Here is a 15,235-nt window from a genome sequence, read left to right on the forward strand (position 1 = left end):
TTTGTCAGTCTATGCGATAATAGGAATATTTTGTAATAAACTAGCCATTTTTTTCTGCCGATTTGTTTTCTGTGCTTTGTGACATCAACATTGTGATTTGTATGAGGTGGTTTCTAATCATCAAAATCATAATTGTACGTTTATGTCGCAATTCTGACGCTCAAAAATATTTTTGGCACTGGTTTACTTATTTAAAATTAGCTAAAACGACAATTCTTTAGTTTTTTTTGGTTGGGAACCTAATTGTTTTATGTTCAATCTACTTAAAATTGTAAAAACCATCAAGTTAACTTAATCGATTTACATTGAGACGACTTTTTTGTTAGATTGTGTGGAACCTACACCGTAAAATGCGAAAACTTACACAAATTACTTTGACGTGTTACAATTAAATGAATTAAACTTGCCAAAATTTATAACAGATTTCAATAATAAATTGAGTTACTTATTTTAAGTGTAACAAGTTTTTGTAATTTATTTATAACAAGTGTAAGTATTGTTCGCTATCAATGATGAGCAATACTTGTATTTGCTCAAAAACATTAAAGTATTATTTTTATATTAACAAGGGAAGGGAATTATTTGTACTGTATTAAAAGTACTTTTTACTATTATTATTATATTTATTATATTATATTGAATAATTTGTACTATAATGTATGTACTGTTCCATTCTTGTTTTCTAAAATAAATTACTAAAACCTGTTACACCTAAAATAACTTAACTTAATTTATTACTGAAAACTGTCATAAATTGAGTTTGTCAAACTTAATTTATTTTATTGCAACACGTCGAAGTAATTTATTTAAGCTTTCACTTTTTTACAGTGTGGGAAGTAAATTATTATTACTGTAAAAACTATTTTTACTGTTATATTATTAACAATATTAAATTGAATGAATTATGCTGTAGTGTTTGTACTTTCTTGTCCATTCTTGTTTTCTTAAATTGTTATTAAAACCTAAAAGAACTAAATTAATTTATTATGGTAATCGGTTATAAACTAAGTGTAGAACTTAATTCATTTAATTGTAACAAGTCAAAAGTAATTTGTTTAAGTTTTCACTTTTTACAGTGTAGCATTTTTTACAGTGGAGAGTAGAGGTACACTGTTAAAAATGCTCATTCTAGTTTGCGTTTAGACAACATGAAGGAATTAAGTTTACTTTTACTTACTTTTACAAATATAAGTAGATTGAACGAAACAATCTTGTCCCAAAAAAAAACTGCCTGATCTTACGAGGAAATGTAAGTATTTTATGTTTTGTCAGTTTAGTGGCTAATTCGGATGAGTTCAGTCGTACGAAAATGCACAATTTTAAAAAGGAGACATGGAATACAACTCCGCCCCTAAGCCCAAATGCCATTGGGTGATGAGCAAATCGTACTGAATTGTGCGAATGAGATCGTATGAATTTATACGAATTAGCCACTAAATCAAAAAGTTACAAATTGGCATAATATTGTGTTGGAAAGAAGTAGTCTGAACAAGCTGTAAATGTTTTTTTTTTTTTTTTTTTTTTTTGGAGTGCAGAATTGCAAGATTAAAAAAAAAGAAGAACAGCAAGAAATCGAGTTAGAGTGGCAAGATATGAACTCAAAATTAAATAAGAAATCTGAATAGCCAAATATCAGAGTTCAGCGCTTAAATCGCTGAACAGTTTTGAATTTAAATCTAGCAGTTTGGTGTGTAAATCCTAAAATTTGGAAATTATATCTTTCTGTTTAAAATGTATATATATGGTGTGTGATTCTGAATGTAAATCTTAAAATTCAGAGTATCTAAAGTTGCGAATTTTTATCTTGCAGTTTGTAATGTACATTTAAAAAAACGTTTACTTAAGATGAAGGAATTAAGTTAACTTATTAGTTTTTACAAATTTAAGTGGATTGAACATAAAACAATTAAGTTTTCCCAAAAAACTCAACAATTGTGTTGTTTCAGCTCAATTTAAATAAGTAGCTTGAACAAACAGCCAATTTTGTTTTTTGAGTGCAAAATTGTGAGATTTTAAAAAAAGTATAAGAACGGCAAGAAATCGAGTTAGAATTGCAAGATATGAACTCGAAATTTAATAGCGAAGTATCAGAGTTCAGCGCTTAAATCAAACAGTTTTGAGTTTATATCTTGAAGTTTGGTGTGTAAATCCTAAACTTTGGAGACAATATCTTGCCATTTGAGATGTACATTTTTTTTTTTCTAAACTTTTGAGTTTATTTAAGTTTGGAAATGAATCTTAACATTGAATCTTGAATCTTAACATTGGATTTGATTTAAAAATGTAAGAATTCTAATCTAGCAGTCTGCATGTGTGTTTTTTAATTGTGAGTGTATATCTTGCCGTTCAAAATGTAATTCTGTGTTTATTTAAAATTGTTTTGTTATTTTTATTTCTTGTGATTTTGAATGTAAATCTTAAAATTCAGTTAATGTAAAATTGTGAATTTATATCTTGCAGTTTGATTCTGTGTTTTTGTAAAAATTACATTTTATATAAAATACAATATATATATATATATATATATATATATATATATATATATATATATATATATATATATATATATATATATATATAATTTTTGTAGTTCAAAATCTACATTTTAAAAATCCTAATTTACTTAAAATTAGCAACATTTAAATTTTTAAATTTCAAATTTATTTAAAAAAAATAGCAAGTTTATCTTGCACTTTAGAATATAATTTATTATTTAATCATGAGTTTAAATAATAGTTCAAAATGTAAGACTTAAAATTCTGTTTTTGTTTATTTATTTTTTTATTGTGAGTTTTAGTGTAATTCTAAAAATTCTGAGGTAGTTTATAATTGGGAGTTTATATCTTGAGTACATATCTGAAAAAAGTGGATCACATGATTCAGCAGAGGCCGCTGATTGGCTATATGTGTATTGGTGAGATGTTTTTTTTTTAACCATTGAATGTGACAGACAGGTCCAGGAAGATTGCAGCAGGTCCTGTTGTACACAGAGACGTATCAACTTACTTTTCAGACTGGATACAGCATCACATTTCAAGAGTGTTATGCAATATACATGAAGCGTATGAGTGATGCTTGAGGTGAGTCTGGATGCTTGATAAATACAGCAACCTATGTTAAAAATACTAGATATAATGTGTATTTACTACACAGTGAGGAGGGCAAAGCCTGACACTGGAAATGAAAATGTATTTATTTTATTAACAATTTATAAGCATTGCACTTTTTTACATGTTTTTTTATAAGATCTGTAAAGGGTTATTAACATTTTACATTCTGCACACTATTATTATTTTAGTTTAAGATTTTTAAAATAGCTTTAATCTATTTTAATTTTATCATCAAGATTTTTCTAATCGTTTTTGTTTTACTTTGCTGTAATGTTTTTGTTTTGTGTTGCATACTTTTGGTACTTTTTTAATTTTAGTATTTTAAATCAATATATGCGTGTCTTAAGAATGTAGAATTTCTAACGATGTTTTCTGTTTTATTATAATTTTGTATAGAGATTATAATAAATTAGTAAAGTCAGATAAATGTGTTTTTATTAATTTTTTTTTTTCATTTTTTTCATTATATTATTTATTTTTTATTTTTATTTTCATTTCTAGGTGTCATATTACGATTTAAAAAATCATTCGTCAATTATTGACCCATCATGTGAAAAGCGCATTTGCATTTACCCCGCGTGACACTGACAGCTGTAGTTCTTCTTTGAGGCTCTGCGGGGCAGCAGAGAGCCAAAATGCCCCTCGGAACCAAAGATGCGCTTCGTCTTCAGTTTCTCCGCACAGAGCTGGAGTTTGCGCTTTCCACACGGTGCCAGCGTCACAGCATTACCCACTTTAACTCATGATCTGTGCTCTCCATGGTGCTGCAGTAAAACACTGGACAAACTGCTGAGTTTGCAAAAAAGGAGTTTATTGATGCACAGTAGTGTGTGTTACGCACAATGACAGTATTATATTATGGACAGCAATGGAGCTAGACTACAACAGTCCACGTCACAAGGCGATTCTGTACATCGTCGTCATAGGGCACCGTTCTTCATACAAGGACGTTTTATTATTGTTCTTCACAGTCCTATAAAGACCTACATTAAGAATATATCTTCTAGAGACACGTCTAATTGGAAAGTTAATTAGCATGTCTGAAAGATGATGATGATGAAAGTGTGCAACACAGTTCATGTTTTAAAGAAAACAAAAAAGTTCAGAAACAAAAAAAAAAATAAATAACAGTTCAGCCATTTCGATGTCGAAGATCTTCTTGACAGAATCACAATGCGCGCTCACAAAAAAAGTTTCTGAAGAAACAGGCTGTAGAAATGTGCAGTTAAAGTCCGCGCACAAAGACCATACAAAAATAACAGTATTACCAAAAGAATTGCTTCAAAAAGTGTATTTACACAAGAGTTCCGAATTGAGTTCAAGTTTACTTCTTTTTGCCAGTTTTCCTGGCCGCTGTTTTGGGTTTGGGCTTCGCCGTTTTCACCTTCTTGGCTTTGCTCGCCTTGGCAGGTTTGGCCACCTTCGCCTTCTTCACAACTTTCTTGGCTTTGACGGGCGATTTCTTCTTCTCCGCTGCTTTCTTCACTTTCTTCTCCGCTGCTTTCTTGGTTTTTGCAGGAGACTTTGTCACTTTCTTTGGTTTGGGGGCTTTCTTGGGTTTGGCAGCGGCTTTGACTGGCTTCCTGGCTTTGGCGGCTGCGGGTTTGGGTTTCTCTGGCTTCTTGATGTCCTCAGCTTTGGCCAGTTTGAAGGAGCCCGACGCGCCGATGCCCTTGGTGTGGCGCAGGTCACCGCCGGCCACCAGCCGCTTCAGAGCGAGTTTGATCTGCGAGTCCGCGTTGTCGCCCACCTTGTAGTGGTGTTTCACATACTTCTGGATGGACTGACGCGACGCGCCACCGCGGCTCCGGTCGGCGGCGATGGCCGCTTTGATCATCTCTGAGTACTTGGGATGCGACGTCCCTTTCTTGGAGCTTTTCGCCCTCTTGGGCTTGGACGAGGGTGTAGCTGCCGTCTCAGCCATGGTCAGTCCTGGAAGATTTCACGAAAAAAACCGGGACTGAGCTGTCAAAAACTCTTGGCGAGTTCCTTGAGAGGGATTTCTTGGACAGCTCCGACTAAAAATAAGCAATAACGTATGAAATAACCGTCGCGTCGCTGCTTGTTCTTTGTCTATTTGCGAATTACAATATTCAAACAATAATAACCCTGACGGAGAACCCAAAGTGTGTGTATATTATTCGCCGAAGTGCGCCCGTACTATATATGAAGCCTCCACGCGGACGTGATTGAGAACACCAACTGCCAGCAGCTGATCAAGCGGGCTTCCATGAAATCTGCGCGGGCTGGTTTGTGTTTCTTCCTCCTCGATCTAAGGCCGAATTTAGCCAGGCTCGTTCGGTACCGATCGTTCCAACGCCACGGTCCGAGAGTGGAGGCTTTGGGCTTTCCGTGTGTTTGTCGCTTTACCCTCAATTCCTCCATCCATCAACTTTTTTTCCCCGAAAATCCGCTGAAACCAGCGAGCGCGGTGATGTATTTTGCAGAATTCGCGTAAAATTAGCCCAAAACAACGAAATCGAGATGGAAAACACCGAATGTTTATGAAAGCCTCATCAACGCACTAAAGGACAGGGAGGGTTTGATTCATATAAAACGTCGTTTTCGTTTTTAATAAGCCGAAATAGCTGACGAACTAACACAGTCCGGCCACAGAGTCCTCGTGACGTTTCTCCGATTATTTATTGTTAAACCTTCTATAAATTACATGTGCACGAAATAAAGTGGCTCCCACATAGTGGGTCATGTTCACACATTTCAAGAGTTGTTGGTGTCATTTATGAGCCATAGATCTGAACGAGTTCAAGGTATTAGTATATAAAGCAGCAGCTCCTATGCTGGGTGTTCTGAGAGAGGAGCTCAGCTCTAGGAAAGTTGCCAGCGACCCAAAGACCAGCTTAACCGACCAGAACCCACCGGTAGCATGGTCAGGTTATACATATTGATCTGTGTATGCATAACCAGGGGTTTGTGGGTTATATATACGATTGGCATATTAGGACTGAGCAAACTGGGCTGATGCTTTCAGCGCTCGCGCATTCTTTTGTTATCTCTCCGTTGGCTGGGAAACGCGTATCCCGTCGGCTTGTTTTCCCTCATTTTTGCGTCGTTCACTTATAAAGTCATCAATTTAGCAGAACCTGCTATTGTACAGTTATATTCCTATCGCTCCGGGTTCTCCTGTTATTCACATTTTCAGGCATGATAGTGTTTCAGTCAGAACGCCATTTTGAATCTCTTCACTTTAAGGGTTTTCTGTTCACCTAACTGAAATCCCCTTTACAGAAGTTTTAATTAGCCTACTGGATATCTATCACCAAACTGAACTTGACAAACTTGATTAATAACATTTTTTTATTCAACTTTGAGCTGAAGTTGGCGTTTAAGCGCGTGACAGTTTAACTCTTGCGCGCTGCAGTTTCTGTAAGGAATAACACAGGTATGCCATTACCTATTTCTTTTTGCTTTTATAACAGTATTATTTTATCATGTGTGGACATTTGAAGATTGCTTTTAAGGCGTATTTGGTGTCATTTTGAATTTTAACACAATGTGTCACCATACAATAATAGCCTACACACACTTCACACACCTTCTGTGAAGACTGTTTTACACGTCACCTGTCTGCGTGTGTGTGTGTTCCATGATAACGTGATACAGTCACTGATAATATATGCTTCTGTTCTCTGTCACAAGTAGTCTGCAGGTGTTGGATATTGATGGATGTATTAATAGATGACAAGAAATTATAGTCTAATACACAACAATTTTTGCATAGAGAACTATAATACAATATTCAGTGTGTTAATAAAATGTTGAAATCACTGGCTGATTCTGTAATTATGACATAATAGTGCATTATTATACAATTTTTGCATGAAAATAGAGATGTGAAATAAACTATAGGCTATTTTTAAATAGAAAATAATGAATGTTTTTTTTTTCCATTGTAGACTGCTGCTGTGAAATGTGAAAATGAAATGGCAGATCAAGTTCAACAACGATGGAGTCTGTAAGTAGCAGTCATATTATATACTTATACAGTATCGAATGTTTAAATAATCCCATTAGTACTGAAAATAACTATAGTAAATGCTTCCACATGCTGTCAAAAATTAATAAGTGAGTTTAAGCATCAAAACAACATGCAATACAAAATGATGTACATTAAAATCTGTTACTTTCAGCTTTTTTTCTGCACAAAATTAAATGGCAACCATAAATTTGTTTCTTAATTTATAGAAGACACTCACTAAAATGTAATTCAAATTATTTATATACCAAAACTCCCTGCAAAAATGTTATGATCAAGTCTTTATATATATATATATATATATATATATATATATATATATATATATATATATATATATATATATATATTATAAATTTTTTTATTATGTGTGTTATATACATGTGTATATAAAAGTGTTTTGAGAAAATGTGTATTCATAAATTAAATATTTATATCTTATATCACATTATATACACAGTCAGGTCCATAAATATTGCAACATCGACACAATTCTAACATTTCTGACTCTATACACACCAACACAAATGAACAAGATTTGCTTTAAATGCAGACTGTCAACTGTAATTAGGTATTTACATCCATTTAATGAGAGTATTTACATCCAAATCAGGTGAATGGTGTAGGAATTATAACAGTTTGCATCTTTGCCTCCCACTTGTTAAGGGGCCAAAAATATTGTGACAGAATATTACTCATAAATCAAACCTTCATTTTTTAATACTTGGTTGCAAATCCTTTGCAGTCAATTACAGCCTATATAAATACATGTATATATGTAAATATTTAGGTATTATTTATTAATATGTACACTATTTATACACAGCAAGTACACATACATAATGCAAGTGCAAAAGTTTATTTTGGATAAGATTAATTGCAATTAGTTGTTTGACAGCACACATACACACACACACACACACACACATGGCGTCAAATTATAACAGCCTTATGACTCTGATGTGTGCTATTTGTTTAATACATCATATGTTCAGCATATCTAATTCACATCTTTGATTATTTTTTCTTCTTCATAAAATTATAAATGAGCTTCTGCTTGATATTACTGCATTAAATGTCATGGAAAGGCACATTTAATACAAAAACCTGTCATTACAGGTTTGTTCTGAATCAGAAATTAGTTATTAATAGATGTAAAATGATATAAAATATGATATGATAAATGATAAACAAGTATATGATAAACAAGTTTTAAAGTCTGATTCAATCACTTTGCATGTATTTAAAGTGCTGAATAAGAGAAATGTGTGCACGCAAGTGTGGAATGTCTTTGTCTGTGAAGGTGTTTACAGAATGACGTTCATGTGTTTCACCAGCAGAGAGCAGCACTGTTCTGAGCCAATCGGCCATTACTCCTTATATAGGACATTAAATATGTCAGAAACGTGTTTTTTTTTTACTCTAATGGCTCAAATGGCTTCAATTAGTTTACTTCCACTTCATTTTTATGCAACAAAATAAAATTATAATGCACCTATGTTTTTAGGTACATTACAATATTCATTCATTCATTCATTCATTCATTCATTTTCTTGTCGGCTTAGTCCCTTTATTAATCCGGGGTCGCCACAGCGGAATGAACCGTCAACTTATCCAGCACATTTTTACGCAGCGGATGCCCTTCCAGCCGCAACCCATCTCTGGGAAACATCCACACACTCATTCACACACACACACTCATACACTACAGACAGTTTACCCAACCCAATTCACCTGTACCGCATGTCTTTGGACTGTGGGGGAAACCGGAGCACCCGGAGGAAACCCATGCGAACGCAGGGAGAACATGCAAACTCCACGCAGAAACGCCAACTGAGCTGAGGATTGAACCAGCGACCTTCTTGCAGTGAGGCGACAGCACTACCTACTGTGCCACTGCGTCCCCTAAATTAGAATATGTCCTGTTTAATAATATATATTTTTTTTTCTTTAAGCAAATAATATTGGCTTTTCCAACATGTTGTTTTACAAAATTACATTTCAGATATTATTAATAACAGGGCAGCAAGGTGGCTCAGTGGTTAGCACTGTCGCCTAACAGCAAAAAGGTTGCTGGCAGGGGTGTTGCTTGGGTTGAAAGGGATAAAGGGCTTAGCCCCAAAGAAGTCCCCATCTTATTTTTCACACTTTAATGATTCAAATATCAAACAAAGTTATATACTAGTCAAAGATAACTCAAGTGAACACATTAGGCAGTTTTAAAATGAAGATTTTTATTATTGAAGGAAAAAAAGATGCAAAACTAGCTCTGTGTGAAAAAGAATTTGCCCCCTGTTAAAAAACACACCTGAGTTTAATTTCCCAAGCCACACCTCTAGCCTGATTACTGCCACACCTGTTCGCAAACAAGAAATTACTTAAATAAGTCCTGCCTGACAAAACAAAGTAGACCAAGAGATCATCAAAAGCTGGACGTAATGCGGAAATGGAATGAAATTGAAAAACAAATGAAAATTGTGATGTTATGAAGGCTTTTTAAAGCTTTTGGACTGCTGCGAACCACAGTGTGTTCATTTATGATTTCAGGAGTATTGTAACTAACTGTTTTACACTGCAAATCCACTTGTTTGAATAACAAAGTAAGTCTCTCATATAATATATCAAAAAACAATTACAAAGTTTATTCATGTATGAATAAATAATATAAACATTTGCATATTAGTTAGTAAAATTACTGAAATTAACATAAAAACTGTATAAACATACAGTTGAAGTCAGAATTATTAGCTCTCCTGTGAATTTTCTTTTTCTAATATTTCCTAAATTATATTTAACAGAGCAAGGAATCTTTCACAGTATTTCCTATAATATTTTCCTATAATATTTTTTCTTATAATATTATTATAATATTTTTTTTTATGGAGAAAGTCTCATTTGTTTTATGTAGTGTAGAATAAAAGCAGTTTTTATTTTTTAAGGTCAGTATTATTACCCCCCTTAAGCTTTATTTTCTTTTGCTTGTCTACAGAGCAAACCATCATTATACAATGACTTGCCTAATTACCCTATCTTGCCCAATTGACCTAAATAAGTCTTTAAACGTCACTTTAGGCTGAATACTAGTATCTTAAAGAATAAAGTCAAATATTATGTGCTGTCACCATGGCCACGATAAAAGAAATCCATCATTAGAAATGAGTTATTAAAACAACTATGTTTAGAAATGTGCTGAAATTTGAAATGTTGTGTTTTCTCTCCGTTAAAAAGGAATTGGGGGGGCAAATATACCGGGGGGCTAATAATTCAGAAGTGCTCATGTAATGTGGTTCTAAAACCAAAATGGGACGTCTCACCCTAAAGTATACGCACATAAATGCATTATATTGATGTCTGGTGCTATTTACTGATGTACTTTAATTCCACACCTGACTGCACACCTTATGCTCATAACACAATAATAACACTGATTGATGGTTGGTGGGTCATTCAGTGTGTTTTCTGCTCAGTGTTGCCTGATAGCGAGTGCAGAAAGGTCATTGAGTTCATAAGCAGGAGGTCATTGATGGATGAACCGTGCACCCATATCAATAAGAGTGAATGTCCTGAGTCCCAAACGCCTGTCTGAGGACTCGCTGTGGCTGATCAACACTCATTGATCCAGCCTAGAGATTTAACACCCGGGGTTTTGCTGTAAATTACTGTAGCAGTCATTAGTTTAGGCCCACATGAAATCTGCACACACAAAAAATTCATAGATTTTATTTTAGCCCATCATTGAATTAGTTTTTTGCTTATGTAAACGTGTGTAAATATAATGTTGACGTAAAATTGGAATTCTTTTATATTTTATTCCACAATGTCTGTGTAATGGAGAGATTTTTTTTCAACACATTTCTAAATATAATAGTTTTAATAACTCATTTCTAATAACTGATTTATTTTATCTTTGCCGTGATGACAGTAAATAATATTTCACTTGATATTTTTGAAAGATTCTAGTGTTCAGCTTAAAGCAGGGTTTAACATTAAGGACAGCCTGATGGCCCGGGGCCAGTGTGAGAGATGTTTGGGACAGTAGAGAGAATTATTACTGGCCCAATCTGGCCAGTGCTGCCTTGTTACAAAATTTTTATTTGCCTGTGACAATTTGCTAATTGTGTGCCAATACAGTCTTAGAATCGAGAAACAGTTTGTGCTTTTAAGTCTTTGAATGCTGTCTTTATTGTGAAGTCGTAAACACCATATTGCTCTTTGGTTCCTTTTATATGATTGGATGTTGTGAGCACGTTATTTTTTTCCATGACCTGGTAAAAACCAGTACAGTGAGGAGATGGCAACATGACAGCAACGTCAAATTATGAGGCTAAAAGAAAACGACTGTTTCTAACATTGTGAAAAAGATATTTGCATGGGTACAACACAGCGAGAAAAATGAAGTGATGTTTTGCATAGTTTTCCGTCACTAAATAAAATACCTACACATTTTCCATACTGCTGTATTTTACTGCTAAATATTTTAACATTTTAAAAATATTTAAATTCGAGATTCACAGACATTATTTTTGACACGTTATTTAAAATATGTGGCTTATAAATAGCAATTATTTATTTATTTATTTTGGTGGGGCTGGTGAAATTTTTGGCTGGGCATGTAAAAATCTGAACTGGTCCAGTCGGGTCAGTAGAAAATGTCCTTAGCGTTGAACCCTGTTAAAGTGACATTTAAAGGCTAACTAGGGTTTTTAGGCAAGTCATTGTGAATGATGGTTTGTTCTGTAAACAACTGCATATTTATTCAGTTTTTATATTATTTTCAGTCATTTTATTAATTATTATGCAAAGTTTAGATTATTTATTTATGCCTTCATATGGTTTGTAATTGTTTTTAGATGTGTAACGGAGGCTAGCTATCGAAGTGATATGCAGGTAAACCTCACTCTGACCTCTAAGAGGCTGATCACACCAAGGAGCATAGAATCACCAGGAGGCGACACTCTTGTGCAATTTGGGAAACAGCCACTAGATGCCGCTAAAGTCACGCGGCGGCCATTTTGGAATTAAAATTCCATTAGAACAACAGCATATTATAAGTCTGAAAAATAGACTATTAAAAGGGCTGATGATTGTGATAGTAAGTGTTTTATTGTCGTCTATTGTCGTCTTTTAAATAAATAAATTAAAAACAAAGCAGCTGCTTGCCGTCACGACAGCAATAAGATCCAATTGACGGCCGATTGCTTTTACTATAGAATGGTGGAACTGCGGGGCTGTTGCTGGGCTCTGCGGTTGCAACAGAGTGTGATATTGAGTGTCGCCTCTTTTTAAATGATTTACTAATGGCCGCGAGCGTTTTGCACGCTGCTTAAGCGCCCTTGCTCGCCTTGCATTTTAACTGCCTGCTGCACCTCGCGTTTCTGCCCTTGTGCGCCGTGCGCGCTCAGTTGAAAAAAGTAAACTCTGAGCGGAAAAAGTGCGTTACGTCACTCGCATCTGTTGTATTCTCCAATCAAAGGAAAGCAGAGGCGGGGTTTTTGTTGATGTGCCTGCAGTGTTTGTGTTGTCAAAACAACAACGGAGGCTTTTTAAGATGGAGGAGAGACTTGTGGTTGCTGTTTTGGGTTATCCAGAACTGTATGACTCGCAAATCATCAATATAACAATATTATTAGAGATTAAAATAATATTAATTTCAACAGAAACACTCTCGAACAATACCCAGCTGATCTAGTCGTTGTCTAGCGACAAAAAGAAAAGCACACTGCGCTCCTTTTTTTCTTGTCAACAAGAAAAGCAGTGCGTTTTTGGAATGTAAATGCAACCGTAAATGCAACCGAATCCCATACGAAGAATCGCTGGTTCGATCCCAGTTCAAACCGGGTTAGGTGCAGTTGCACCAGTAGGTTATATTTGGGGGCTCTCCTGGGACTAAAGTGAGGTTTAGGGGGGGTGAGTCTCACTGATGACCAGTTATCAAAGTGCTATGCAGGTAAACCTCATTCCTCTGACCTCAAAAGGTGCTCTAGTGACAGATGCTAGAGCTCATGGTCTTAAGCCTCCTTGTTAGAGCAACCAACTCCCAGACAAAGAATCGTCGGTTCAATCCCAGCTCAGACCAGGTTGGGTGCAATAGAACTGATGGGTTACACACGGGGGCTCATCCAGTATAGGAGTGGGGTTTAGGGGGGGTGAGTGTAATGGAGGCCAGCTAGCGAAGTGCTATGCAGGTAAATCTAATTCCTCTTACCTCTAAAGGTGCTCTAGCAAAAGACTCTATAGGCCTTGGTCTTTAGCCTCTTAATTAGAGAGACTGACTCTTATACAAAGAATTGCCGGTTCGATCCCAGCTCAGACCGGATTGGGTGCTTTAAGACTGGTGGGTTACATGTGGGAGCTCTTTTGGGATGTAATGGAGGTCAGCTAGTGAAGTGCTACGCAGGTAATCATTCCTCCTCTCACCTATAAAGGTGCTCTAGCGACGGACGCTAGAGGTCATGGTCTTTATCCTCCTTGTTAGAGCAACCGACTCCCAGACAATGAAGCCCCGGCTCGATCACAGTTCATTATATGAGAGACTTGTTTTATTTAACAAGTGAAATCAATTGAATTTGTCGTGTAAAACATAAATAAAAGTGATTATTTTGTATTTAATGTTTTAAGATTTTAGTTATCATACTTCTCTAATTATTCTCATTCATTCATTTTCTTGTCGGCTTAGTCCCTTTAATAATCCGGAGTCGCCACAGCGGAATAAACCTCCAACTTAACCAGCACGTTTTTACTTCCAGCTGCAACCCATCTCTGGGAAACATTAACACACACTCATTCACAATCATACACTTTGGACAATTTAGCTCACCCAAATCACCTGTACCGCATGTCTTTAGACTGTGGGGGAAACCGGAGCACCCGGAGGAAACCCACGCAACTGCAGGGAGAACATGCAAACTCCACACAGAAACGCCAACTGACCTATCCGAGGCTGGAACCATCAACTCTCTTGCTGTGAGGCGACAGCAATACCTACTGCGCCACTACGTCGCCCCCTGAAATCATTCTGCAGATTTTTTTTTTCTTTTTACAAAAATTTGTGCAGAAAAGGCAAAATAAAAGTCAGGAGATTCTGTCTGGTCCTGTAATGATCATGTTCGGCTTAAAATCTAAATTCTGGTTTGTTTATTGTAGAAGAGAAGGAATAGTTGGTGATCTTGTGTTTGTATGTGCACATGAACTCTGAAAAAATTAGAGCGCATTATCATACACATTTCTGCCTGAGATGGAAATCTGCACAGTCCGTTTAGCTTCAGGTTATAATCTGTCATAACTGTTGGTGGTGTTTGTTAAGGCTGTCAACACTGCATTTGCTCATTAGAGATCTGAACAAACCCAAGATCTGTGTGTTTTGTCCACACTTCATTAATGTTACAGAAGCATGTACAGAAAAAAGATTATATATAAACATACAGTATATTTGAAAGATCTATTGGTATGTGTTTTGGGAAGTAGAATGTAGAAAAATAGTATCTAAAATATCTTTGTTTTATTCATAATGGGTTGAATCAATACAACTGAAATGCATCTTTATGGATCCAGTAAACCTTTGTGGAAACTTTAGATATTTATCATGTGTTACCAAACTTTATTACAATATATTTGTTATATTTTATAATATAAATATAATAATAAAAATGGGCCACATGGAGGCTCAATGGTTAGTACTGTCGCCTCACAGGGTGAAGGTTGCTGGTTTGGGTCAGTTGGCATTTCTGTTTAGAGTTTGCATGTTCTCCCCGTGCTGGCATGGGTTTCCTCCGGGTGCTCAGGTTTCCCCCTAAGTCTAAAGACATGCAGTATTGGATAATTGGGTAGGCTAAGTTGTATGTTTGTGAATGGAAGAGTATGGGTGTTTCCCAGTGATAAGTAGCAGGTGGAAGGGCATCCGCTATGTAAAACATATGCTGAATAAGTCAGCAGTCATTCAACTGTGGTGACCTCAGATTAATAAAGGGACTAAGCCAAAAAGAAAATGAATGAATGAATAATAGATGTATTGTTTTATTGTTGATTTATCATTGTTATAAAAAAAATAATAGTTTTTTTTTACACTACTTTCTGGGTAAGTGTAAAATTTATTTTAAATCTATTTTCACAACATCAATTAATGTAGGTTATA

At 35.3% G+C, this 15,235-nt stretch overlaps 2 protein-coding genes across 7 annotated transcripts in view; one reads left to right on the forward strand and one right to left on the reverse strand.

Moving 5' to 3' along the window:
- Nucleotides 1-2,943: 2,943 nt before the first annotated feature.
- The window catches only part of rhbdl1 (rhomboid, veinlet-like 1 (Drosophila)), a 120,234-nt gene continuing 107,942 nt past the window's right edge, over nt 2,944-15,235 (forward strand). For 3 of the 6 annotated variants that reach the window (XM_087308089.1, XM_087308086.1, XM_087308085.1), the window contains exons 1-2: nt 2,944-3,080; nt 7,025-7,083. In XM_087308089.1, coding sequence (XP_087164215.1) covers nt 7,075-7,083 — 9 coding nt within the window. In that variant the 5' untranslated portion in view covers nt 2,944-3,080; nt 7,025-7,074. Of the gene's footprint in view, nt 3,081-5,328; nt 6,511-7,024; nt 7,084-15,235 lie in introns of those variants that run through there. The other 3 variants (XM_087308084.1, XM_087308087.1, XM_087308090.1) reach the window with 3 other exon arrangements.
- On the reverse strand, nt 3,901-5,231 carry h1-0 (H1.0 linker histone). The gene has a single exon (NM_199552.1). It carries the CDS (start codon nt 5,032-5,034, stop codon nt 4,435-4,437), a length of 600 nt encoding a protein of 199 aa, NP_955846.1. The 5' UTR covers nt 5,035-5,231; the 3' UTR covers nt 3,901-4,434.

This window comes from Danio rerio, chromosome 24, assembly GCF_052040795.2.
Source record: "Danio rerio strain M-AB ecotype USA chromosome 24, GRCz13ab, whole genome shotgun sequence".
NCBI classification, from domain to species: Eukaryota; Metazoa; Chordata; class Actinopteri; order Cypriniformes; family Danionidae; genus Danio; species Danio rerio.

What these genes read in the sequence shown, in the direction of transcription:
- h1-0 (NM_199552.1), bottom strand. Translation starts at nt 5,034, where the DNA reads ATGGCTGAGACGGCAGCTACACCCTCGTCCAAGCCCAAGAGGGCGAAA.